This window comes from Argiope bruennichi, chromosome 10 (assembly GCF_947563725.1).
Source record: "Argiope bruennichi chromosome 10, qqArgBrue1.1, whole genome shotgun sequence".
Classification (NCBI taxonomy): Eukaryota; Metazoa; Arthropoda; class Arachnida; order Araneae; family Araneidae; genus Argiope; species Argiope bruennichi.
Genome location: NC_079160.1, coordinates 67899163 through 67926527, shown reverse-complemented (window position 1 = coordinate 67926527; position 27365 = coordinate 67899163). Strand labels below are relative to the sequence as shown.

The following is a 27365-nucleotide window of genomic DNA, read 5'->3' as shown; positions in this document are numbered from 1 at the left end:
ACTGTTGAAATAGCTTTCAAAGGATTTGGATTGGCACAAAAATTAGACTTAAGTTTTAAATAAAGATAAATTCTTTCACAGAAAAGAATTTCGAGAACGAAATATATAAATTTAAATATACCGGAGTCAAGGAAAATTTCCAATTACCATTATGCAATAATATAAATTTCTCCTAAAATTCAAAGTAATGTTACATTCATGAATTTGAAAGAACAAAACGTGGTGCTAATGTTTGTTTTCAATTAAAAAAAGCAGGCAAACATCAAATAGGTTAACTAAAATTGCCCCTTTTATTAAAAAAAAAAAAAAAAAAAAAAATAGTTTCCCTTGATAAATAGAAAATACGTCGCTGTTCTAATATGTATAAGATTGGACTCGCCAGAATTTTCACACTGGTATTTGTAAATTGCAAAAAAATTTCCACATGCTTACACTTTGTTCTCCCCTTATGAGTTACGTACATTAGTAGAATGTTCATCTTTAAATTCCTAAGGTTTACATCAATTACAATTACTCTCTTGATATTGAATAGCAATAACCAACATGATCCATTTTTAATATTTTTAAAATCCATTGGATTTTATCTTCTAATTAAATAAAAATACCATAGCACCTTTGCCATGATTTTATTTTAGATATTCATCGAACTGTTTGAATTTGCTCATTTTTTCACAACTTAACTATCTCTAACTAATTTAACTATTATTAACGTAAGTGCTAAGAAGTTCCGAACTATACGACACTATTATATTTTAGAAAAATGTAAATTTAACTATTGGTCAATCGGTCATATTTCTTTTTCTGATAAATTAGAAATAAGCCAAACCATATATTTAAAAACTGTTTCCGTAATATTTAAAATAAAAAAATCATTGGAGAACTAATGGAAACTATGGTTCAAGAAAAATTACTGTTTTTTAAATTAATTAGCAAGCTGAGGTACACTGATCACGATTTGAAAATGAGAAGTTCACAGGTAAGGTTATATGAATTTCATGTTACAGATTTGAGGACTCAGAAATTGTCAAATTTCGTCGAGGATTAAACCTTCTCGTTGGTGCGATAAGTAAAAGCAGACTGATGCTCTGGTGTATATCACCTTCATCAATAATTTTTACTTAAAGAATTCATGTATAAAGTCCATGGCATTATATTGATTATTCATTGCTAATATCCTTCAGGTAACTTCAAAATGAGCTGCTAATTTAACATGTCATCACAGAGTGTTCTGTATAAACTAACCATCAAACTGTTTATTCTTATAACACATTCAAGAATATATCTAAACCATGATTATCGTGCCCGGGGGGGGGTAAAGATCGCATTAAAATGTTTTGAAACTTTATAAGAAGATAGGAGATATACTATTTGCAACATATTTAAAAATAATTAGGTAAATAGGAACCATACGAAAAAAATATAATATAGAAAGAAATTCAAAACCCTATAAAGTTGCTAGAAATTGTTTTCCCAAACAAACAAGCGAACTTCATTTACACATGGGAATATTGTCAAATTATTTGTTTACAAATTACATATTATACATGCAAAATATTTTAAAATGTGTAAAAATTATGCTTTGCACATATGTAATAAAACTGATAATGCAATATTAACATATTTTGTAATGTAATATATGATTGATAGTAAGGCTGGGCGATGAATGAATTTCCTCATCGCGATATATCGTCCAACACATATTGATATTTTTCGATATATCGTGATATTATTTATTTGTGGCTATTATAAGTTATAAATAGCATCTCTTAACATATTGACTGATCAGAACGACTCCAAATAAAAGGAAATTTCAATTTGTATAAAAAGAATATTTGTTTCCTTTTAAATAAGAATAGTTAGAAAATAATTTTGTTAAAACCCCTTTAATAAAGTGTGTCTATTCCAAAGCGATGTCTGCATGTTACAATTTGTAAGATTGCGTTTAAAACAAGTATTTTTATATATTAGATTATGACAGTATTTATAGAAATATTAACAAAAATTATATATGAAGTTCAATAAGAATGAACAGCAACAAAAATGAACACTAATCGGTAACCGAAACAAAATCGAAAATTTTGAATATCTATTTATTGTGAACTATTATTCATGATCATGATGATTTCAATATATCGATTTTTTTCGAAAACTGGCATAAAAAAAAAAAATCGATTTTTTTTTAATAAATCGAAAACGGTACAGCTCTAATTGTCAGTGGGCCATTTTTGTTACTTTCTTTTTAAATTGTTTTTTTTACTACTACATTTTATCCATATTATATATTTTGATGGAGTGTTTTTTTGTTTTGTTTTTTTGTAGACCGCAAAAAGCAGGCTTGACAGTACAGAAGCTGTTACAAAATTCATTTTCGTATATTAAGAGATGAAGCGTCGTCCGAAATATATAAGTTTACAACGTAAATTGAAACCGTTTCTGGAATTTTTCTCATGTTTACTGATGGATCAAATTCATTACAATAGCATTTAATTACTGGGTACGCGAAATTTTATTTGCTATTATAATGACTGCTATTCCATGCAAATAATTTCTAGAAGAAACAAATGATGTTCAAAGAAAACGGCGCAACTTAAAAACATCAAAAACCGCAATGTACAAGCAAAAACAAGACGCGAAAGCACGAAATTTTCACACAATCAGCAATTTAACAACTGCCCTTAAAAAACAAAAAAAGAAAAAGAAAAAAAAAATGCTGACTTTTTCGCAACACGAAACAAACCCAGACGGAATGTTTTTGATCCGAAAATATCCAACACATACATTTAAATACGTATCCGATAATGAAAAAGTGTTTATCACACGCCGGCAACGAGAATTATTTTCTATTGTTCTTCTTCCAAACCGCGCTTCGAATGCGTTACTCGTACTTCCCAGGGACATACTACAACAGATTATTTATCTCAATGAAAGACGGCTGCGTCTCTAAGTAGTTCGGTGTTTTGATAAATAAAAGATAATGAATAGCATTATCTCATATTGGATCGGAGTTATCACGCAACAATGAACTAATCTGTAAAGGAAAAAAAAAGATACACAAACGTAATCCTTCTACGAATTCATTTCAAGTTTTCATTAAAAAAATTCTTCTAATAGGTATACAAAATACAGTCCACTCCGGAGCATTCGGCCTAATGTGGCGGAAGGACTGGCCTAATAACAAAAAAGCCGGAGCTCTAAGAACTCATTTCTTTGCCTACCAATACCAGAAGACAAAGTTTTTATATCAAAACTCACTGTTAAAATACGTATTTTCTCACTTATTAATGAATACTAAGCCCTCCATTTACCTCAATGTGAACGCAGCCGCGGCCCGGTAAATCATAGAAGCAGTTGCCGGTAACGTGTCGAGTTAAAATAGAAGGCCCTGTGGAGGTAGTTTATATATGCTTATATGCTGCACTTCAGGTTTCAAGAATTTATTAGAGAAAAAGTACGTTGAATAATACAAACTGTTCACATTTCAATATAAATTCTGCAATGCCCAACTTTAATGCAGTAAGCATAAACAAAACGTTAAAGTAAATAGTAAGCCTAGTTCTTAAGAAAATTGGCTCCCGATTTTATTTTTCACTGATAAATGATTACACAGATATGAAAAGGTAATACTTAGATAAAAGTTAAAACTTACAATTTTTAGGTTTTGAAAAAGTTCTTAATAGATAGATGACTTAGGAGATGCCTTGCCTTCCTCATTTAATTACAATAAAAGAAGACTAGGCCGGATAGTACGGAAGCCGAATACTCACGAACCGAATACTCGGGAGTGTACTATACTTGAAATTTAAAATAAATACGCATAAATTTTAGTAGCTTGATAACAAGAAAGCTTCCATGTTGATATTGCATATTCTTGTGTATATTGATTAATGAGAACTGTTCATAATATTTTTTATGCAATTCTTAAAAACGAGATAGTAATCTAGCTATATTATACCTTTAATTAACCTTATGGATCACAATGTAAGATACCAATATAAAAACAAGGAAGCGAGTTTTATAAATGAAACAATTTTGGAATTTTTAAAAATAATTCTCTGGAATATATTTTTTAAAGTTAAAATCATAAATTTTTTAAATAGCAATTAAATATTTCTTCTGATAGGTGATAGGTATTAAATTAAGTAGATCTCCACACATTTTGTTCTAAGAGAATGCTGTTAACCCTTTAAAAGGCCATTTTTGTCTAGTCATATTATGTTAAAATATTTTGAGGCTTGAAATTAGAATAAGAAAAGGGATTCATTTAGCTTATTAGATAAATTTAATTAGATTAATTAATTAATTTGATTAATTAATAATTAAGTAACAAATCAAGACACATCATTTTATCTGAGATAAAGAATTGAAGCATCTAAGTTTCTAACTTACTAAACCTACATAAATTCATACAAAGATTGATAAATTTGGTGGGAAGCATATTTCCCACGTCCCTAGAAAGGGTTAATAAAACCCTTATAAGAAATAAAGATATTTAAGCAATTGTTTTATTAAATGTTATAAATGTGAAACCAATGATAATCTCCTCGTTTGTAATATAATTGATTTTGTTATTTTCAGATGCTTTGAATATATTTACAATCTTTATAGGATATAGGATTTCTATATACAATCTAAAGAGCTCAGCAACATCAATTAAAAAAAACCCAGCTCCTCGGCAGATTAAACCTTTAAGGGACCTTTATATAATGAAGTTTTGGTAGCCCGCTTAACCATCCTAAACTTCTAAAGCCAATTTTTTTTATTATGTTCTATATAGGTAGTTTTTAATTAGCAAATAATACGACAAATTGAAATTATAGAACATTTCATTACGAACTACTTTCAAATGAATATTTTTCAGTGCTTAGAGTATAAAAGCTTTAACATTCAAATAAAAAGTTATTTTATTCAACGATGAAAAGAAAACAGCACACTTTATTTTTAAATGTAAGTATTCTAATATAAAGTTTGTCAAAACTTTATTGACTTATGAATCAGTCAATTGACAGCAAAAAGAAAATTGAACCACATTGATATGCATGGATAAGTGTGATGCAATGAAAAATAAACAATGATTTTAACGTAAAAAATTTTGAAAATAATGCTCAAAAGTTTAATAACACTTGATTTTAATTTGAATGATTTTGAATACCTACACCTTATTCATTAAATGAATGTACAAAATTAAATTAATCGAGAATTACAACAACAAAAAATCTCGGCAGGCATGCCTATAGGCCCCTAGATAATAGCCTATTTAATAAATCCTATTACCAAATAAAGTGTTCAGTTCCTCAGGAAAAAAATAATTATAGGCACACAAGAAATTTTAACAATTGTATAACTTAACTATACACTCAATAACAACAACAACAAACAAAAACTTTGTACAAAATTCTAGGATAATTATTTATGACAAAACATTCATAAATAGTTATTCTAGAATTTTATCTATCACCATCTATATATGTTTCAATGATTTTATTGTTTATGTTTGAATAGTGATGGTATTTTTATGTTTCAGTCACCAAGCAATTGCTCACTGATCCGTATAAATTACGATTAATTCAATCAATCATTCATATAAGGAAATCAGAAAAAGGATTTCGATCCCAGTATATTTGATGAATTGTTGAAGAAGTTTTCAAAATGGTAATATGGATAAGAGAACAGGAAGTGACATAATAGATAAGCGAACTTTTAATCTGCATGTACAGTTAGTTATTCAAATCAGCAAAAACATATTCCTATTTTGATTTCGTGGATATTATGTACTTTTTTTAAAATTAATAATAAGTCAATCCTTGTGCACCACAAAGTACAGCACAAGGCTTAGAGAAGTAAGTAGAAGCAACTACATACATAGATAAAAATATGTACATATAAAAATAAAGACAAAAACAACAGGAAAAAATAAACAACAATAATTAAAAATTGAAGCAGCAAAGGCAGTAAATTTACAGAATGAGAAAAAAGCCATTTTGTTGTCGACCAAAACATGAAGCGGAGGTGGAAACTTAATATGACAGGCATCGAGATCAACAATAAAATCTCTCCTCCCTTCAGTAAGTTTGGAGCAATCAAAAATCAAGTGTTCGACATTTTGAACTTCACCCACGCTGCAAGAGCACAGATCAGTGTTCGATAATCCAAATTTCTTGAGATAGTAATTGAAATTACCGTGTCCAGTAAGAAATTTTGTTAAGTGATATTATGTACTTAAAAAATATTTAGTCACATTCTGTATCCATATTTTACTTGTGAAAATCAAACACAATTTTCAATTTAATATGAAAAAATGATAACTCTGCTTCTTTCAGCAATTCAATCTCTTAAATAATCCGTTAATACAAAAGTATATATTATACACAGAATGGGGAAAATAGAGAATGTCGTAACTACACAACTAGGCAATCTATCTTGAACCATAGATCTTCAAGAATAACGTGGGATTACATCCAGAATGAAGGTTGAAAAGTTATCGTGTAATGAAGCTGCTTGTCCATTCTTCTGGCTATATAGCTGTTAGTTCCACCGCCGATTACAAGATGTACTTCTAAATGAAGGTCTCGCGTATGTGACGCTTATAAGGAAGCATGTTTTGTAAAGTTCGTAATATCTGAATTATTATCAGCGGCGGTAGGGTCATTTAAGTAGATGCCCAAATAATAGGATAGGCATTCATAAATACATAAAAATTCTGAAATAGGCATATTTTAATATCCTTCTTTCCGATTTTTTTTTAAAAATCTTCTTCTAAATTGATTTCTTTAGCTTTGATTTTTACATATTCTTGCTTCAGCATCCACATGGTAATATAGCTTGTTATCTGTTATTTAAATGTTTTTGGCATTTCTCTATTTTTAAATAAATTATTCTGTTAAAGATAATTGTTATATTTTGGTGCAGATTCAATTTAATTGTGCTCTTCCTTTTCAGTATTCGAATACACAGGCATTAAATCGTTTTCAGTGTCGTCGGAAAACTTAAAAAACTGGCATTACTTGCAAAAATTTTGTGTTAATAGAATAAAGTTTTGTTTCATTAACAATTTTTTTTAAAATATACCTTCTCGAACCGTGATTGTTTGTGAATTGTTAAGCAGACACAATTGTCATGAAATATTTAATATTTGTAAGTTAGAAAGAGTTTTAATAAAAATAATGCGAGTTAAAATTTTATTGCTCATTGAGATCAGTGAATTTGTTTAGCTAAGCAGATATAAGCTTTCACGGCGAATTAATTAAAGAATCATGAAGTGAAATGAATTGGAATATTCAAAAAGCAATACGACAAATATAAATAAAATCAAAACTAGAAAATTAAAAAATAAAAATAGTTTTCTCTGTATGGTATGGATAATCAATCGTCAGAAAAAATATTTTTTCTCTTTTTTCATATAAAATAGAACTTTATATTTTGTTTTACATCATTCATTCTGAGAAAGATTCAATTCCTAAAGAAAAAAATTACTTGAACGCATGAGATATAAACATTGTTATTAGTTAATTAATTGATCAAACGAATTATTCTCAGAAATTAGAAAAGCTTTAAAAATATTGGTTTTACAAATGTGGAAATACGTTGCACTTTAAGAAAAGAATTTCTAAACTTTTTAAAACGTTAGCTAGTTTTAAACGTTCTTAATAGTTTCTAAATTCAAGTAAGGTAGTTCCAGATACAGCGTTAAAAAGAAAATCAACACTAATCTTAGTAAATTCACAATTGTTGAAGGTTTAGATAGTCAACTAGAAGAGCTCAGTCTAAAGAGAAAAACTTAAATAATATTTAGTTAACATTTAACTTGCAGCGAATCAAACTTAAAATTGATAAGAATCCATTAAGACAGTTTTTTCATCTTTTCGGAATGTAAACAATGGAGCATGAGAGTTAATGGAATTAAATAAGTTTCTTTTTAAATGCAAGGAAATTGCAGAGAAAGCAAACATAGATTCTATATTTCATTCAAATTAAAATGAATATTTCTTCTTATTTAACAGTAAAATATCTAAAAGCGAAATGAAAAAATAATTCATTTTAAACTTAAAAAAAAATATTATTATATTTTTTCGACTAATATTACATCCCATTTTGAAGTTTAAACTTCCTTGTCTGATACATACCTTCCCTAATTGACTTTTATCGACAATATTTATTGGAGAGAGATAAAGATTTTTAACCAAATAAATAGCTTCACCTACATTCGAGTTCCACAAACTGATTCACATCGATTAGCGCCATTTTTTTAGGCCAAAAACGCCAAAATGATTAGTAGCATTTGCTAATACCAAATCTGAATAAGGTCAATTCACATGGTGTCACATGACTATGAGAATAAAACAGTGATCTTGGCTTAATCTGAGTCCTTCGATAAATCAGAATTATTGTAGTTGCAAATAATAATGCAAGTTCTATAATTAATCACAAATTGTTCATTAAGGCTCACACACCAAGATAGAAAAACGTACTTTATTCATTCTCATATGTGGAACGCCAACTCGTGAGAGACAGTCATCTGACGACTATAACCAAATATAAAAATCTACGCTTTGCAAGTATGGACAAAGCTTATGATGTAGATATTCCGGCTTAGGAATAGTGTAAGAACAGATTAGAAATAAATTTTCGCAAAGTGCCTTTCACGTAGATTTTTTTTTTTTTTTTTCGTTAGCATTGCCTGCATTTGCTTAGTTATGAAAGAGAGTTGCAGTGCTGCCTAGTTATTAATTTAAAAACTTGTGGTTACTGAAAAATTGGAAGCCATTTAACATTTAATGATCTTAAGCATGCTTAAGTCTAATTTCAAATGTGTTTATAAAAAAAAAGAAATAAATGACATAAAATAGATAAATAAATGAAAATTTTAATGGTAAACTACCGTCCATTTTTCCTGCTCTAAATAAAGGGAAAAGCTATCCTATGTTTATTTTGTTATACAGAAATTTATGACATTTAGGAATAAAAGGTTCTTTTTTTTTTATATCTTATTAAATTAGTTCAAACATCATCCTGTAACCAATCTTACACACTCCAATACCAGAAGAGAAAGCAACCTGTTCTACAATAACCTTTTCACCATACCCATGTCACCTGTTGGAAAATGTCAGTGGAGCTTGGCGCCACAGATTGGCGCGATCCTGAAGCAAGCAACCCCAACTGATTGGACTCGGGCCCAGTGGTTGAAGGAAGGTGGAAAACTCGTCTTATCCGCGCCTATATTTAGAATCCCGGAATCTGAGACCAGGCGGCATTGTCCCATCCCCCCATCCCATAAACAGAAACACACAGTCACTACTCCCACAGCCCGGCAAAACGTAAACAAAATGCGCGACACTTGTTGGTGGAAGAACTGAGACTCATTCATCCGAGTTTTAGAGTTGGTCTCACTTTTTTTATTCTTTGAAAGGAGGGGAAAAAATAAGAAAAGGCTTCTTAAAAAAAGAGGCGGCGCCAGGCCTGGATTGAAGCTCTGATTGAGTACTTGTCAGCGAGCTAGAAGGTTTTCACGCTATCTGAGAGATAATACGATTTAAGGATGATACTTGTTTTTTGTGAAGCACAGTGTTTCTATTCAAGCATTGTCGTTGAATGATCACAGAGAAGCTAGGAGGCATGCCCTTTTTGAACCTTAAGAAAACAGAAGCGAGAAGTCTTACTTTAAATGATGGCTCATAGTAAATTTGATACCGGAATTCGGCAATATTAAAAAGAAATAATATAACTTTAAGAAAAGGAAGGAAAGATCATTATAATAAATAAGAAAAACGCGAAAATGCTATTAAAAAGCAAATAAAAAACAAACCAATAAAAAATTTAAAAGGTAAAATCTGAGATGGGGTTCAAGGGAACAATCACAAAATACAAAAACTATTTCCTTTAACGCTGAACGGTATAATATGCCGTTTCGGTTCATTTTCAAAATCATCTATGAATATCAAGGAAATTGCATGAGTCTTTCAAAATATGCATAGAGAAAGTCAAGCACTATTAACAGTGGACAATATTTTGTGAGTATCAGAAGAAAAAAAAAAGAATGCAAAACGAACTCTTTTTTTTTTAATTTTTTAAATTTTTTTAATTTATTTTTTTATATTTTTCTCTTTAAAATTCTTTTTTTTCCCCTTCCTGTTTTTGAAAGTTTAAAGTGCCTATTTTTGGTAAATTTTATTATTTACTTATTATATTTCAATGATACTGTTACTACGGGATATCATACAGGCTCTTTTGCTCGAGCCATTTAGATTTTGACCACGTTTTCTTTTTATGTCTGCTGCTCTTTCTGTAGCTTCTTTTGCATCTAGTACACATGCGTATGAAGTTTTGAATGGCCATGAATGATTTTTTTGAATGGATTCCTTTGACAGCTATTTAAATTCTTTTTTTAAAATTTTAATTGAGCGTTTTAACGGCGAAACGCCACTTTTGGCACACATCTAATCATCATCAGAATACGGTAACTTATCCATCAATACACAAAAATACTTCACATTAAACCACATTTTCGAATTATTCGCTCAGAAATTAAAACTTTTATTTAATATTAGAGTGTATGCTGTACCTTTAAGGTAAACTCGGTAGTAAACAAGGAAATGTTTGGAAATACACGCCCAAGGCGTAAATAATAAGAATGTTAATAAGAAAAAATACTCCAAAGAAACGCCAATATGGTGCAACTATTAAATATATTAGCGCTTAGCAAGCGACACCCCATCTAAATTTTTAACAAGAACAGAAATCGCAAATTTTCAATAATGAATATTTTTTTCCTTGTTTTTTTTAATTATTTTTTTAACATTTCGTATGAATATGAGAACGTTCATTTTTTTTAAAGATATATTTAAAAAAACTTCAGATAGGTGGTGTTGCTTGTTAAAAGACGATATAACATATTTAAAACGCATCGATTTCAAATGCTCTGAATTACTTGAAAATTTCAAAAAAAAAAAAAAAAAAGATAGATTACTGTTAATAAAAAAAAGAAAAGGACTTCAGTGAATCTCATTTAGACATTGCTCAGTTTATAGCAAATTGATTAAAAACATTAAACAGAATACGGCGAACATCTGTCAAAATGTTTCAAAGATGGCAATCAAATATAAATAATTATTTTTACATATAAAGACATTATTACAGGTTTAAATCAGCAGGAGTAGTTTCCCCAAACTTTTCTCCATATTCTCTAATGAAGATGTTATCCCCCAGCATAAAATTGTGGACTTTCGTAAGACTGCGAATACCTTGCTTGGAATTGACGAACAATAGTCACAAAATACTGTTCTTTGGACTAAATTTAATATTTTCAAAGTGTGATCCATATGTTCGTGAAAAAAATTTCGAGACCCATAGACGGTTAATCACTTGAAGGATTTGGTTCCAAATTTCATAGGTATCTACACTTTTGATACAAAATCTATACACCAGGTTTATCTACCTAGCTGTCTTCGTTTAGTAATAAACGTAGTAGCTTATATTCAGACAGCTAGACAGATTTCCAGTGAATGGATTTCATTGAAAATTAGATAAAAATCTAAACATTTCGTCATAATTTCATAAATAAATTCAATTGATTATCTCAAAATGTTTGAATGATCGGGTTTGCAGATAGATATAATGCCAAATATAAGTTATATAGCAAAACTTTCGCTACATTTCTTTCTCGGGAAAATAGAAAATGCTACAAACAAGGCACAATTCAAAATAATCATTTCTAATGCAGAGCTACAAGAAATCTGAATAAAGTCGAGATATCCCGTCAGTTTAGCTACGATTTTATATGCTTCAAAAATTGTAGAAATTTTCAGATATCCATTATCTCAAGATATACAAGTTAGGAATTATCGTTCAATGCATATACGATTCATTTACCCTTGGCACTTAATCAATTTTGATTGATTTGTTTTAACTGTATGTAATCAGTAGGAATAAAAAATTGCAGTTAAGGAAAGGCTAGCGATATTTTAATAAAGAAATAACGTTAAAGATATTAAGAAAATATCATTCATAAAGCTCAAGGAAAATAAAAATAGATGCAATATATGTCAAAAGATAATTGTAAAAGTTTAGTAACAACAGTAAATATTAAATTATGCAATGGAAGTTATTTCCAAAGAATTAGGGCAACTGAATAATATCAAGATATGTGTTCCACTTTAATAAAAGTTTACAAAAAAAAAGCAAACACATTCTAAAATGTTATCTTTATAGTTGCAAAAGAGTCCAAAAGGGAATTAAGGAAATCTGGGACATTACGCAAGTAGAAAACCGATTTTAACATTGTTACCGGAATTATCATATTTCGAATTTTTTCGATCAAAATTAACGAAATAACTCAGAAGATCTTTTTTATTTAAATGTTTTACAAATAAAATCTTACTGCTGGATTTTTACTTTCTCGTATATGTAGTATAAAGAAAATACAGTAATCGTAAAAAACTCGAACTCGTGATTTTGACGAATCTCCACGTTTAACCTCGTGAGTTCGAAAAACACAATTTTAGAAAATGTTCCTCTATCTGTCTGTCTGTGACAAAGATAACTCAAAAACGTTTTGAGCTGGACAGTTGAAAGTTGGTATACGGTCTTTACACCCAATTTGAAGATATCTATCAAATTTTGTGTAAAATCTTTTCAGAGTAAGTCTGACTGTCTGGCTGTTCAAATAGAAGTAAACACGATAACTATAAAACGAAAGAGCTAGATGAATAAAATTTGGTACAAAGATCTAGCATCTGTAGTGTAGATAACTGAAATTTTAACCCACATCCAACTACGAGTTGACTGTTTATCGGTCTGTATTTTCAGAAATATGTAAACTATGTAATTCAAAAACGCAATACCTTAAATATATCAAATTTGGTGTGGGATTTTGTGATTATAAGTGGAGTTTTGTGTCAAATTTTTGTTTCAAAAGGTTTCAGAAAAATGTGTCTAAAAGGCAAATTTGATTTTTCTACACTATTAAAGCATACCATGAATTAATCGCCACGGACACTTGCCAAGGATGACTCGACAAATTCAGTAAAAATGTTAAATTCAGGTCAAAAGTTAATATTTCGTAATTATTGTACACGAATGCCATGTAAAGGGTTTTATTTAGCTTATTAGAGAGTATGTGATTCAGTTTTTGGGGGAACAATTTCGCTGGTTTTCTTTTGTTAAACCACCTAGAAATCGTTAGCAATTGTTTTTATTTTGAATACATACCACATACAAATTTTTTTTTTAAAATTCGGATCACTTTTATCATTTTCTTTCATAATAAAAGTCTACTAAAATCATTCTTTATGCATAGCATATCAATGCATCACTCTTTACTGTGGTTCACACTGACTACTTTTTGTATAAAATCATTCCTTATGCATAAAATATAAATGCATCACTCTTTATTGTGGTTCACGTTGACGACTATTTTTTGCATAAAATCGTTCTTTATGCATAAACTATCAATGCATCGCTCTTTACTGTGGTTCACACTGACGGCTATTTTTTGCTTTGTCAAATATCTTAAAGAAAGATGGCACTAGCGCCTTTCATCCTTTAGCCATATGAATGAGTAGTGGTCAGTGGATTTCAATAAAATGTGATTTTCAGTGTATGATGCCTTGCACTATAAACAGGAGTATGTTTAATTCTGAAATAAATAATTAATATGATCCGAAGAAAAATAAGTTTTTATGATATTATTTTATGTGTTCTGCATCAAATATTAATACGAAATAGTTTAAAGAATTCAAATAAACAACATGCAAAAAATGTATGTGAAAGAAATCTGAATGCTCAGATTTTCTTTACAAAGAACAAGGAAAGCTGAAAAAAAATAACCATTGATCATCTATTACGCAATTTTTATTTTAAAAAATTGCTATAAAACTGCTTGATGAAGAAATATTTAAAGAAATTTAAAATGATTTGAAAAAATTCATTATAATATAAGAAATAGATAGTAAACAGGGATTAGAAAATTTGAAATATATCATTCGAATGAAATAAAAAAAGGCAATACATCCCCTGCGTGAATTTATTTACTCAAAATGATACATAACATTCAAAAGAAAAAATATCTCAAAGAATAATTTTCCAAGAGATCTACAAAATAAATGTTCTTCGGATTTCACGAACGTTCAAAGAATGTATCTTTCCGCATCGTTTGAAAAAACTTGCATAATGACACTGGTTTTAGAATATCTATTGATTCTACTCTTATACATTTTTTATAAGTTGTCATGACTTCTATGATCAAATGGAAACCAATGGTAGCACTAGGTTAGTATTATAATGATAATACAAAATAGCGAATTTTAATAAGTTACTCAACTCCAAAATTTCCACTATTTATCCCAGATTGAAAAATTAATTCAAATCTCACTTGTAATAGTTCCTATTAATAAACGGTAATTTTAATTTATTTTCAAATGAAAAGATTATTTCTAATACTAGCCATACTCATAGAAAGAGCAAACATCTCAGGTTAGTTATAAGTATCGGCTCCTTATCCCAAATACAAAAGCGTATTTAAAAGTGGATTTTATTATTCAGGGTATGAATTAATTACCTGCTTTGTATTATGTTTTTAACAGTAAATAAGTAATTAATATTTTTTTTTAAATTATTTGATTTGATCTTTTTAAAAACTAGTTACTGGCGAGTTTAAAAAATGAAAAAAAATGTTCTCAACTTTTAATATGATTAGCGTGGATCATAGAGCTGTGATATGAGCTCACTATTTCAACTCTATGGTGTTGATGAACATATGAACATGCCAGAAGAAAAAAAAATTACAATAGCATGTTTAGTTTAGTTATATTAACGTCCCATGTTAAAGCAACACTAGGGCTGTTTTGGACAGACCTCGTAATTTTGAGTCGCGGTGATGTCTTGTCACACATGAGCTGGCACCCCATCTTCCAATTTTCACACCACACCAGCGGGAGGACGTTTGGCGCCGATGGATTTAACGTGCACCAGATCTGCTTACACGACCGTCCTTCTGTGAAATCGGGTCTTAAACATTAAACCATCCGGTTTCGAAGACGACACATTACCAACAGGCCACCGCGGCCCTCACAAAAGCAAGTGCAAAATATATTATTTGTGCTTTTTTTTATTTCCCAGATTTTTTTTAATACTTAACCATTTCATTTTTTTTCTGAATTTTCATTTTAATTAATTTATTTAATTTATCTCCAGGATCTTGCCAATATTGTAATCCTAAAATGCATACTCCGGTCTCCCGTGTACCCCGAATTAAAGCCAAGAAAATCTAGTGACTTTAGATGTAAATACATTGGTATTAGAAAAAAGTTTTTTCGCACATACAATTAATGCTTTCTTCAGCATAGATATCGACTTATTTGTGCATTAAAATAAAAACTAAAAGAGTTCTTAAACAATTTCGCCAGACGAGAGTTTCTTACTAGCACTGCTTTCTTTCACTTCATTCGATATTTCATTGGAATGCAAAAAAATTCTTGTTTACGAATTCAAAATATTCCGAAAGGTCAGATATTTGCAGACTCCTGCTGTTATTATCCATCACATGTGTAGAAAAGAAGCAGAAGGTTTTTAAACTTAAAACTCGTGTTTCTCTTGCAATAATGGCTTAAGCGTAGCCTTGGCCCTAACTTGCCTTCCAACCTTTGCTCTTTCAATTTTCTGCCACAGGTCGCATTCATATTTTCTTTATTTTTCAAGCGATTGAAAAATAAAATAAATGTGAGGAAGCCAGTTTGTTAGAAGAATATACACTTTCTGTAACTGCCAAAAAAGAAAAATCGACACTATATCCGAAGAATTTATTTCCAGAAATTTACTCTGAGCAAAAGTAAAGAAGGAGAGAGAGAGAGTTCATATAAAAGCTCGATGTTAAAACGAGTCTTCTAACGTTATGGGTCGTGACGACAAGAAAGGTCACACAAATTTATGGTATACCGTACATCTAACAAATATTTAAACCTAATAAACATATTTTTCTTTATAAAAGTTGACGATTGAGTCCATGCTCTTTTAAATTTCAATACTAAATTTCAAAAACTATACTAACTCATCTTTTTTAGTATCATTAATTAGTTTAATCCGTAATTTTTATTTCTTGAATATACTGAATCCCGGCAAAATCTTTTCAGTCGAAAGTGGTGCCACTTTTTTTAATTAAAAAATTCTGCAAAGTTCTGATTCAGTTACATATAAATAAAAAAATTGATACTTGGAGAGAAAGAGAGAGAGAGAGAGAGACGGTTTGTTTGGAAATAAATGTTTGATCAAATTATCACTAAAGAAAACGAATAGATTTTATATTTCGAATCGAATATATTGCTTAAATATATTTTATAAATGCCATAAAAATTAATTTTATTGGAATTACAATAAATAAATGCTGAGACCAAACCAAAATGAGTTTTTGAAACAGGAATAAATACTTATCTGTATTCAACCTCACTGAGGTCTTCTTTCAGTTTTAATTTTTACTTTATTATTCTAAAATGTATACCAAATGTATACATTTATAATATTCCAAAAATTATTTTTAAACTACTGATTAAGTTATCTTCAAATGCTTTTATTAATATAATTATGAATCAATTAAAATAGAACTTTGTGTGAATTTGATGATTGATCAGTTTGATGGAGTTTATTTTTCTGCGAAACAAAGATTTCAAAATTTCAATATTCGACATATTAAATATTAAAAAAAAAGATTTTTTTTTTACTTGAAGATTTTTTAAATACCACATTTTTATTCGATACTTCATAATGAGTTAGTTACAAGAGAACACGAGAATCCTGTTCACACAGATATAAAAGAAACAGAATGGCGATACCAAGGAAAATGAAATGTCAGCTCGATAACAGACTACTGCTCGATGGTACAAAGAACAATCCCTGCAAAGTTCACAAAAGAAAAAGTGGCATTTTTGAAGTAAAGAAAAAACGTTTCGTGAGGATTTGTAACTTTCTACATATGCTTAATAATTATTTGACTAATATATCTTAGCTCAAGCAATTATGGATTATGTTGTTACTTATGGCAATTGACAAGCCCGCTGCCGAAGTCAGCGATTTAAGCCGAATTTATGCAGTAGCTTCTGAGGGTAAAAACCCTTGAGCACCCGTGGGCTGATGTCTGACTTTTAGCTCATATGAAGATGACACACACTCGCTTGCACAGCCCTTTTTACAGGGGGGGGGGGCTCTTTCATATATCTCACAGATAGAACACAGGGTAGAGAACAACTATGCTCGAATCAGGACTCGAACCCGGGACACCTAGATCACGGGGAAGACCCGCTACCCCTAGGCCAGAACACCAGTTTCATGGATTATGAATATGCTTCCTTCCAGCTACGCAATTTCTTTGTAAAAAAATCTTTACATGATAGAAATAAATGAATTTCATTTTTGGACGCAGCACAAAAATTGCATAAAAATCAAGCATAAACATTTTTTTAAGTTTTATTTTCACCTTTTACATGTTATACTTATCGCATTCACCAGTAGTCGGATAATCAGATAAAATTTCATTCAAAATTTGACAGAAATCTACAAATGTAGTGTAAGGATCATATGACAAATTTCACCCATCTAGATCAAAGCGGTTTTGAGTATTCGATTTCACAGGTACACATAATACCAACAACATGCTTTTAGGGAGGTCTAAAATGTAGAGATTCTTCCAAAATCTCAAGTTCAAACTCTTGGATGATTACAATGCTTTCTCTCAGAATCCTTCATACAGAAGAGGAAAAAATGAAGTTTAATGCAGTCTAAAAATAGTTATTACTCGACTTAATCTCTCTCACGATTGAGTGCAATAAATATTTTTAACACGTATTGAGATATACATTGAATGCAATAAGCATTTTTAAAACTCGAAACAATTTTCCTCGATCATAATCAATAGGTTGTTGAATCATAATTTTCTATGCAATGATCGAATCCTAATGACAATGTAACATGTGTTTTGAACTATATAATTTATTGATTTAAATTGCTAAAGATCAAACTGCTTTCCTCACATTGTATCGGTAAGTGAATAACTATATTTTGCTTTTAGATAGGTTCTACAATTCATCATTTTAACCTTCCATCTGTGATCCAACTAATCTGTGAGATGAAGTCACGAGTCATGATCATTTGAACTTGTTTTATGAAGTTAATGTGAATTTTAAGTTACGTTATTGAGAAAAAAAAGTTTTTTGGAACATTTTCATGATTTGTTCAAATTTATCAATAAAAACAGCAAAGAAAAATTAAAATGTTATCTAAAAGCCTAAATATACTCAAATGTAAGTGAAAAGTTCTGTTTAATATGTTTTTTTTAACATACATTCAAAAATTGCATTAATTGAGTACATTAATCTCTTAGATGAATTGCGCCCGATCGTGTTAGGATTTGCATTGCGCCCGACGGAAGGTTAAAACGGAAAACATGTTTTCGTTCAAAACCAACACAGATTAAAGAGCCATGGGAAGTATGCTTCCCACCAAATTTATCAAACTTTGTATGGAATTATGTAGGTTGGCATAAGTTCTGACAAATTTTTTTGTAAGTAAGAAACTTAGATGCTTCAGTTCTTTATCTCAGACAAAATTATGTGTCTTGATTTGATACTTAATTATTAATTAACCCAATGAATTAATTAAATTAAATTTATCTAATAAGCTAAATGAATCCCTTTTCTTAATCTAATTTCACGCCTAAAAATATTTTGACATAATATGACTAGAAAGAAATGGCCCTTTAAAGGGTTAAAATAGTTTTAACTGCATCGTACTAGAAGCAAGAATTTGTAAGGTGTTTTGAAATGGTAATTTTTCAAAATTTATAAAAGGACACTTCATTCATTCAGCAAAAATTGGTTCATCCTTGTTCTTAATATTTATTCATATTTTATAAACAATGTCTAATAATGTCTAGTCAATGAAATTCCATGTCATTTCAATAAAGATAAACTCGGACTAATGTGACCACCAAATTTTGATTTAAAAAAGTACATAAATGGCTCTATTTTAAATTCAAAATTCGTCAAATTTAGTATCGCCATTATTTACTTTATACTAGCCGATACATTCAACATGAAACATCTAGCAAATTATTATTTTTATGGCTTGATTTTTCACGGTTGGTATACTGTGTCCACTATTGTGTTTCCGAACACTTTATAAAAGTAAAAGAAAGTATTGAATTGACAGGACGTCCAACTTCCGGATATAACGAGGTGTTGGTTTTCCGGTATATTCAAAAGGAAATGTTTCTTTTCACATAAAATACAAACTTATTGATGATGCAGGTAGATTTATCAGTTAGAAAGACAGAAACCACACCTCTGAAAAAATGATTCATACAGATTCCAATTAAATATCTTTAGATAAAATGCAATAAAAATTGAAAGAATCAATAAATGTCAAAAATCTTGTATGTGCCTCTGTTTTTATATCGTTTTTACACCCAGGCCATTTTATATATGCGAATCAAATTTGTTTCAGTAATAAATTAGTATAGTCCGAAATGATTGCCGCATAATTTTTTTAAAACTTTTTTAATATCTACTTAATATTAAAATGCCCATTGAAACTTTTTTACGTATTTTTGTACGTTTTCATCAAACATTTTTAATGGATAATTGTAGTTTCTATAGAAATGTAAAGTCTGGAAAGTCCACTTTCTAATAAGCTAATTTGAAGCTGTCATGTAATTTTTCCGATTTTTTATTATTTTTTTTATATAATTGTCTGCCATTCTCAAATATGAAATTAAAACAATTAGGAAAAAGAATGGTGAAAGCAGAATTGCAAAAAGAAACGTAAAAGAATGGAATCAGTTTACATAATGCCACAGTTAAATGACATATATAGCTGCTCAAGTCGTCTGATATTTAACTGTGCATTTCCTCACACTTTTCCTCCTGCGCTATGTGCAGTGATGATGATGACGTGTCCGCGTTACTACGGAAAGGGGGTGCAGTAGCTTCTGAAGGTAAAGACCTCGAGCACTCGAGGGCAGAAGTCTGACTTCTAGTTCATATGAAGCACATTCGCTTGCACAACCCCTTTTTACAGGGGAGGCACATTCACACACCTCACAGATAGAACACAGACGAAGAACAACCATGCCCGAACCAGGACTCGAATCCGGCACGCCCAGATCATGGGGAAGACGCGCTACTTCTATGGAAGGACGCCGGCGCGCTATGTGCAATGTATTTGAAAATTAAATAACCGAGACGTGTGTTACTTGCATCACGTGACTAGGTATAACTAAATAACAGATGCAAAAAATGTAGTCTGTGCTTTGTTAACCATGCTTCGATATACAGTCGAATTTCAAAAGTCTGTCAAATATAACCAGAAAAGGGGTTGGGTAAGAGGGGATTCATTAAAAAGAAAGTTTTTAATAATAAAACATATCTTATTGCACAAATTATAGAAAATTATATATGCACATGTAAAAAATATTAAATATAATTCAAAATTAGAACAACAACCTGTTATTTACGTCATGCCAAAGTCACTGGTTTGGTTTAGTTTAGTTATATTACCGTCCCGTTGTACAGCAACACTAGGACTATTTTGGGACGGATCTCGTAATCTTGAACCGCGGTCAGATGACGAGGACGGCACCTGAGCTGGCAACCCCCTCTCCACACCACACCAGCGGGAGGAAGGCCAAAGTCACTGATATTTGCTGAAATGACTTCTCTTAGATCACAGTGGCCTAGTGGTAAAATCTGCCACAGCTTTGAGACTGAAGGACTTCAGGTTCGAACCCGATTGCACTAAAGATTCATCGTGTATATGGGCCAGGTGCATGTTAAATATGGCATCTTCTTCTTATTGGTGAAGGCCAAAATTTTAGAAAAGGTGCTAGTCTTCACTTTGTGACCGTTATTCAAAATTACAAGATTTATTCCAAAATAGTCTACAGATTACATCCTTACGGAACGTTAATATAACCAAACTAAACCGAAAGAAATAGTCTGTTTTCAATTAACACTCTTCTTATTCCCAATGCTGAAAATATCGGAAAGAAGATTTAAGTACAAGATTCATGCAGTGCTCGTTTAATTTAGTTATATTAACGCCCCGTTTTGAAGTAAAACTAGGATTATTTTAAAACAGTCTTCATATGTTTGGCCTACGGTTAGTCGATGTGGGTGACACCTGAACTGGCATCCTCTTCTGTCCAAATTCCAACACCACACCAATGGATGGGTATTTAGCCCCGATGGATTTAAACATACACCAAACCCGTTAACGGAGATTCTCCGAAGGAGCCGAGTTTCGAACTATGATCCACCGGCCTCGAAGCTGGAACAATACCAGGTCATTAGACCTTCGTGCAGTTCCTATTACTCTGACGGTATTAGTGGGATTGTGTCTACTATCTGTACTGATTAATGATCATAGTGATATTCTCATTTTGAAACTCGCATTTTTTTAATAAAAATACTGTAGTGTTTTTAAGTATCCATTTATAAAGCAACATTTCTACTTATAACAAAATTTCGATTCCATTTTTGGTTTGTTTGCTGTGTCACCTTAAAAAATCCGTTTCAGCTGGTCGATAAATCAATTTTTAAGCTCTGTAAACGCTTTGGAGTCTTCCCGAGACTCCATTCATCAATATTCGCCTCAAAACGTCAATATAAGCATCTTGGGATTAATTTATCACCGTTTAGTGAAAGGGATGTCTCCCTCTGCAAGACAGCATCTAATTTCCTGCCAAGGCATTCAAATTCAGTAGACTGCACATTCCTTGTTCCAGGAAATTCTTTGACCTTGCTTTAATCAAGGTCATTCGGCGCAGAATGATTTCGATTTGGGGCATCTTAGAATGCTTCTACTTAGATTTTTTTTTAATACATGGTGCTATGCATTAGATAATTAGATGCTGAATTTCTATATTAACAGACAACAAAATAATCTCATCTCTTATTAAAGATATTTCAAATGCAAAACAATTTTATTAATTAACCCTTTCTAGGGCCGTGGGAAGTATGCTTCCCACCAAATTTATCAATATTTGTGTGAAATTATGTAGGTTGACATAAGTTCTGACAATTTTTTTTACAAAGACAGAAACTTAGATGCTTCAGTTCTTTATCTTACACAAAATGTGATTTGATTTGTTACTTAATTATTAAACAACCAAATTAATTAATTAATCAAATTAAATGTATCTAATAAGTTAAATGTATCCCTTTTCTTACTCTAATTTCAAGCCTAAAAATATTTTAACATAATATGACTAGAAAAAAATGGCCCTTTAAAGGGTTAACCGCTATTGACAATGAGCTTATTCGAACAAAATATTAACTTTCTCGGCTGTTAAACTATTAATATAGAATATATTCATTTGAAATTATATAGCTTGTAGATTTATAAGTCGTTTTTTTTTTATTTTATCGTTAATTATTTTAGTGGCTGCGCCCCTAATAATAATAAAAAAATCACCCAATATGTCCTATGAGGTTGAATTAGCCTGGTAAAGTAAATGCAAAAGCAAGATATTCTGTATAAGCTTCTTTTCACTAATATTGCTTTTTCTTTCATTTGAAGTTTTTTGTATGAGTATTTATTTCATTACTCCCCTTGACACGACCCCCAACCAGTACCCCAGATTAAAATTCAGAAAATATGGTAATTTCAATTTTATAAAACCTTTAAATGATTTTTACAAGTTTCATTGAATCAAGAAAATATAAATTTTGTTTATATATTTCAATTAAGTCAAATCTGACTGTGTGTCAGAAAGAACCAAAGCGTAATAAAAAATTAGCCTTAAATATAAAAATTAAAAAACTTAACTTTATAAGCTTAATATTTTTATTTTCTCGTGCACATAGTATACAAAAACTAGAAAAGTATAGAAAATAGAATACAGTATAGAAAAAAAAGTATAGAAAATAGAATACAGTTCGAAAGTATATATAGTACAGTATATATACTTTCAGATAAAATACAGAAAGTATATCTAGTCAAAAAATATGAACTCGAGATTTTGACAAATTTCCACAGTTTAAACCTCCCTGAGTTCCAGAAACACATTTCTGGAAAATGTCCGTCTGTCTGTCTCTGAAAAAGATAACTCAAAACTGCTTTGAGCGAAACGGTTGAAATTTGGCATACGGTCTTAAAATCGAATTTACAGATTTCTATCTAATTTTGAGTAAAATTTGTTCTGAAGATATCCGTATGTAGGGCTTTTCGAATATAAGTTAACACTATAACTACAAAACGAAAAGTGCTAGATAGAGAAGATTCAATACACAGATTTAACATCTATAGTATAGATGCCTGTAAAAGTCTGAGACAAAACGAACAAAGGGTTGACTGTCTATCATCTGCACTTTCAGAAACATGTTAACGCGATAATTCAAGGTATTTATTTCATGCAAATGCAATGACATAAATATATCAAATTAGGGGTGGGATTTTTTGATTTCACGTGCAGTTTTGTTTCAAATCTTTGTTTCAATCGGTTAAGAAAAATGTGTCTAAAGCACAAATTCGATTTTCTGATACTAAAGGATGTCCCAAAATTAACGCAAGATTTGAATTTGCCACCATTCGTGCAGTAAATTAGGGGCAACCTATTTAAAAAACCATTTGGCAGCTGATAGTTTAGGTTTATAAAAATGGAGCGTTACAAGATAAAACAACGTGTTAACGCTAGATTCGAATTAAATAAAAAGCAAAGTTTTTTTTAATTGTTATATTTTTATTGAATCGTAAAGTATACTATATAGTACTTAGGCATAGACCTTTGACTTCAAATAACCGTTTAAAAAGAAGTCCAATGGTGTTAAATCACACGATCTAAGTGGCCAATTCTCAAATTTTCGAACTGTAGCTCTAGACTTTCATTATTTTTGAGATATTGTTTAACAATGAAAACACGTTCCATCATGTAACGCTCCATGTTTACCAACCCTAAACTATCAGCTGTCAAATGGTTTGTTTTTAATAGGGTTCCCATAAATCCAAATCTTGCGTTCATTTTACAGCTGAATGTGGGACACCCTTTATTAATCGCATGCCAGGGATTAATCACAAAACTGCTCGCTACAGATGAGATGATAAATTCAGTGAAAAAGGTAAATTCACGCCAAAAGTTAACATTTTGAAATGTTGTATGCAAGGCGTTCGAAATATTGTATCCAATGTCATTCAAGGCGTTCTCTGGCATAAAAAGTTTATTCGAGAGTATGCGAGAAAGTTTTGGAAAGACCATTCCAGCTGGTTTTTTGGTAGCAACAAATGATGTTTAACTCTGGATAGATTTCTCTTGCACTGAAGTTAGCCGGAAAACACGAAAATGCACCAGATAAAAATCTTCAAAAATACCCAAGATGAACGAGAATGAAGATAATGAGCAAAGGGCGGATGTTCTCGCACGTGTTTTCCCCATCGCCAGTGGTTTGTTATTTTAGTCTCATTACTTACAAGTGAAATATTGCCTCGGGTTAGAGATCCCTCACCGTTTTTAGAGGGATCTGACTAGAGCCGGCAGCAGAGGATTCGTCCTAGATTCATGGGTTATTTTAAGCACCTCAGCAGACTAACACGAAATAAACTGGATTCATTTCTAGCAGGAAATTGTTAGAAATTAATAGCAATTTTCATCATGACTGACAAATTGTTCTGGCATTTGTGTACGCTAACATTTTGCTTGCGAAATCCACTTAAATAACTGGAAAGGAGTCACTTGAGTTAATCGCAGACATCAAATAAAAACTCCGTCTTTGCATGAATAAAAATATTTAAATAAGATATAATAAAATAACGTTTGTAAGTTTTTTTGAGAGAGTGAGGTAAAGCAGCGTATTAAATTAAAAGACGTACAAATGAAATTTTAATAAACAGCTTTTATTTTTATAAATATAATGTTATTAATGCAAGTTTATTTACATGTAATAACCTTAAAACTTTTTTTAAGATAGGGTTTGTATGTTTTACGCAATACTTTTTTTTAATTACAGCCAGTCACCCCATTACCACAGAAATAAACCCTATAAACAGGGATTATTGTGACTGGCTGTTATGCTCATTCACTATCCAAGTTTCTGCATAAGAAAACAGCGGTCAACAAAAGTTCAAAGGATCTTCAAACTGTTTGAAAAAGGCTAGAAATCTTTTCCATCATTTCCTTTAATAGTTTAAAATTTCCAGGGTATTTTAATATTATGTTAAAATTACTATCCATACGTACTAGTCTTCCTTTAATTTTTTTGAATTCGACACATTCGAACTATGAAAGATCCTATTTCCCCACCTATACATGTGTTGTCTTACATCCTTTCGAATCCGTAGAAGAGTTCAAGAAATCTTCCATGTTCCAATATAATTTGCACTAAGTACTAAAGGCAATAATTAAATTTGAAAACTAAATTTTTCTCATAAAATTGAGAAAGATTATGCTTAATTTTGCATATTCTGAGTATCGATTATGCATTTCTTATTATTTTTTTTTACAATTTATTATTTATGACAATTAAGAATTTTGAAAAAAAAACTTTTAATTATCGTCTGACATTCTGATTGTCTCTGAGTATTAAATACAACTTTATGAATCGAATTCAGTTCATTCAATATTTTTATATTTCAATTTAAATAAATGACATTGGAAAATGTCATTTGACTTTAAGTCATGAAGATGCATTTATGATATGACACATTGTAGTAAAATGAATTTATTATAAATGCAGCTTTATATTAGATGCATTTTTAGATGCAATGTATGTAAAAAGGGAAAAAAATAATATTTCCTGTTGGGAGACATTTGCTGTAAAATTAATGAACAGAATGAAGTCATATTTCACATACAGGTTTAGAGAAGGTAAATGAAAATGAATTCCGAAAAAAAATTGTATTAGAAATCATCAATAGGAGATATTTTTGACATGATCAGGAAGAAAACTGACTACAATGCAATACAATACAATACAATTTAACATTGAAAGAAAATAATGCAAAACTTCAAAAATGTCTGAAAGATAAAAAACGTGAGCGGTCTCTCCGAAATTTTCCAGCATACCCTCTAATAAATTTTGTGTTGTTAACTGTATATCATTGGCGAGCAATACTACGAAAGAATCTATTAGAGTATGATAGTTGGCGATTAAGAGTTGGGATGTGATTATTGCAAAATACCAGAAACAAAATTGTGTATAAGACGATTTTTTTGGTCCGATTAAAGTCAACATTTGACATAGAACTCAATAATAGTCACAACATCCCATACCAAACAATAATAGTCACAACATCCCATACCAAACAATAATAGTCACAATATCCCATACCAAACAATAATAGTCACAATATCCCATACCAAACAATAATAGTCACAATATCCCATACCAAACAATAATAGTCACAATATCCCATACCAAACAATAATAGTCACAATATCCAATACCAAACAATAATAGTCACAATATCCCATACCAAACAATAATAGTCACAATATCCCATCCCAAACAATAATAGTCACAATATTCCATACCATACTTCATATATTTAAATTATTACGTTTTGGAATTAAAGCAATAAAACAATTGTGATAGTTCAGGCCGGTAGATAATCAAACTCCTAAAGGATTCAATTCTAAATTTTATAGAAATTTACACTTTAAAATATCTACATACTTTATTAAAATCTGCGTACTATATTTTATTCATCTAAATTTCTTCATTTTTTATTAACGTGTTCACTTAAACCGGACAAACAGGCTTTCTCTGTATGAATTCACATCAAAATTTGCTAGAAATTTTCACAGTTGGATTTGCTTGCACTTATTACAAATCTTTAGTTATGTATCGTTGCATTTCTTCATTGGCTTTGATTATAGAATTACCTAATCGGAGAAGGTTATTTATAGCCATCCTTATATATAATGTAACAAAGGTTATATGTGCGATTTCTATATAATAAATTTTCATAAAATTAAAACTGATAATAAATTCAAACAATGAACTATCTGTTATTGAATAAAAACAGTAAGAAATTCTTTACTGCTCTAAGTTAGAATGCCTTTTGTAAACTGCTCAATATCCATCTCAGAATTGTCATTAGCGAAACATTTGAATGAACACTTACCACCTTCAGATGCCGATGTATCATCCGAATTTAGAGAACTAACATGGATTGTAGTAGATCCAGTACTCGTAGAATCTGTTGACCAAGAGCCTGAAAAAGAATGTATCATGAGCTTTCAATATTTTTCGTACAAATATATTATAAATATATATGAACTATTTCGATATCAAAGTGTAACTGATTTTTTTCAGCTGCTTTATGTTTCTTTCAATAGACATCGAAAGTGATGTTTAATCATATAATTAAAATTTCGAAACATGTATTTTGATTTACAT

The 27365-nt window shown here is 30.4% G+C and overlaps 1 protein-coding gene across 9 annotated transcripts in view; it reads right to left on the bottom strand.

The window, feature by feature from the left end:
* The window catches only part of LOC129988941 (sorbin and SH3 domain-containing protein 1-like), a 213980-nt gene that overhangs the window by 85619 nt on the left and 100996 nt on the right, over positions 1 to 27365 (bottom strand). For all 9 annotated transcript variants that reach the window (XM_056097227.1, XM_056097228.1, XM_056097226.1 and 6 more), the window contains exon 4: positions 27091 to 27180. In XM_056097227.1, the coding sequence (XP_055953202.1) occupies positions 27091 to 27180 (90 nt within the window). The remainder of the gene's footprint in view (positions 1 to 27090; positions 27181 to 27365) is intronic.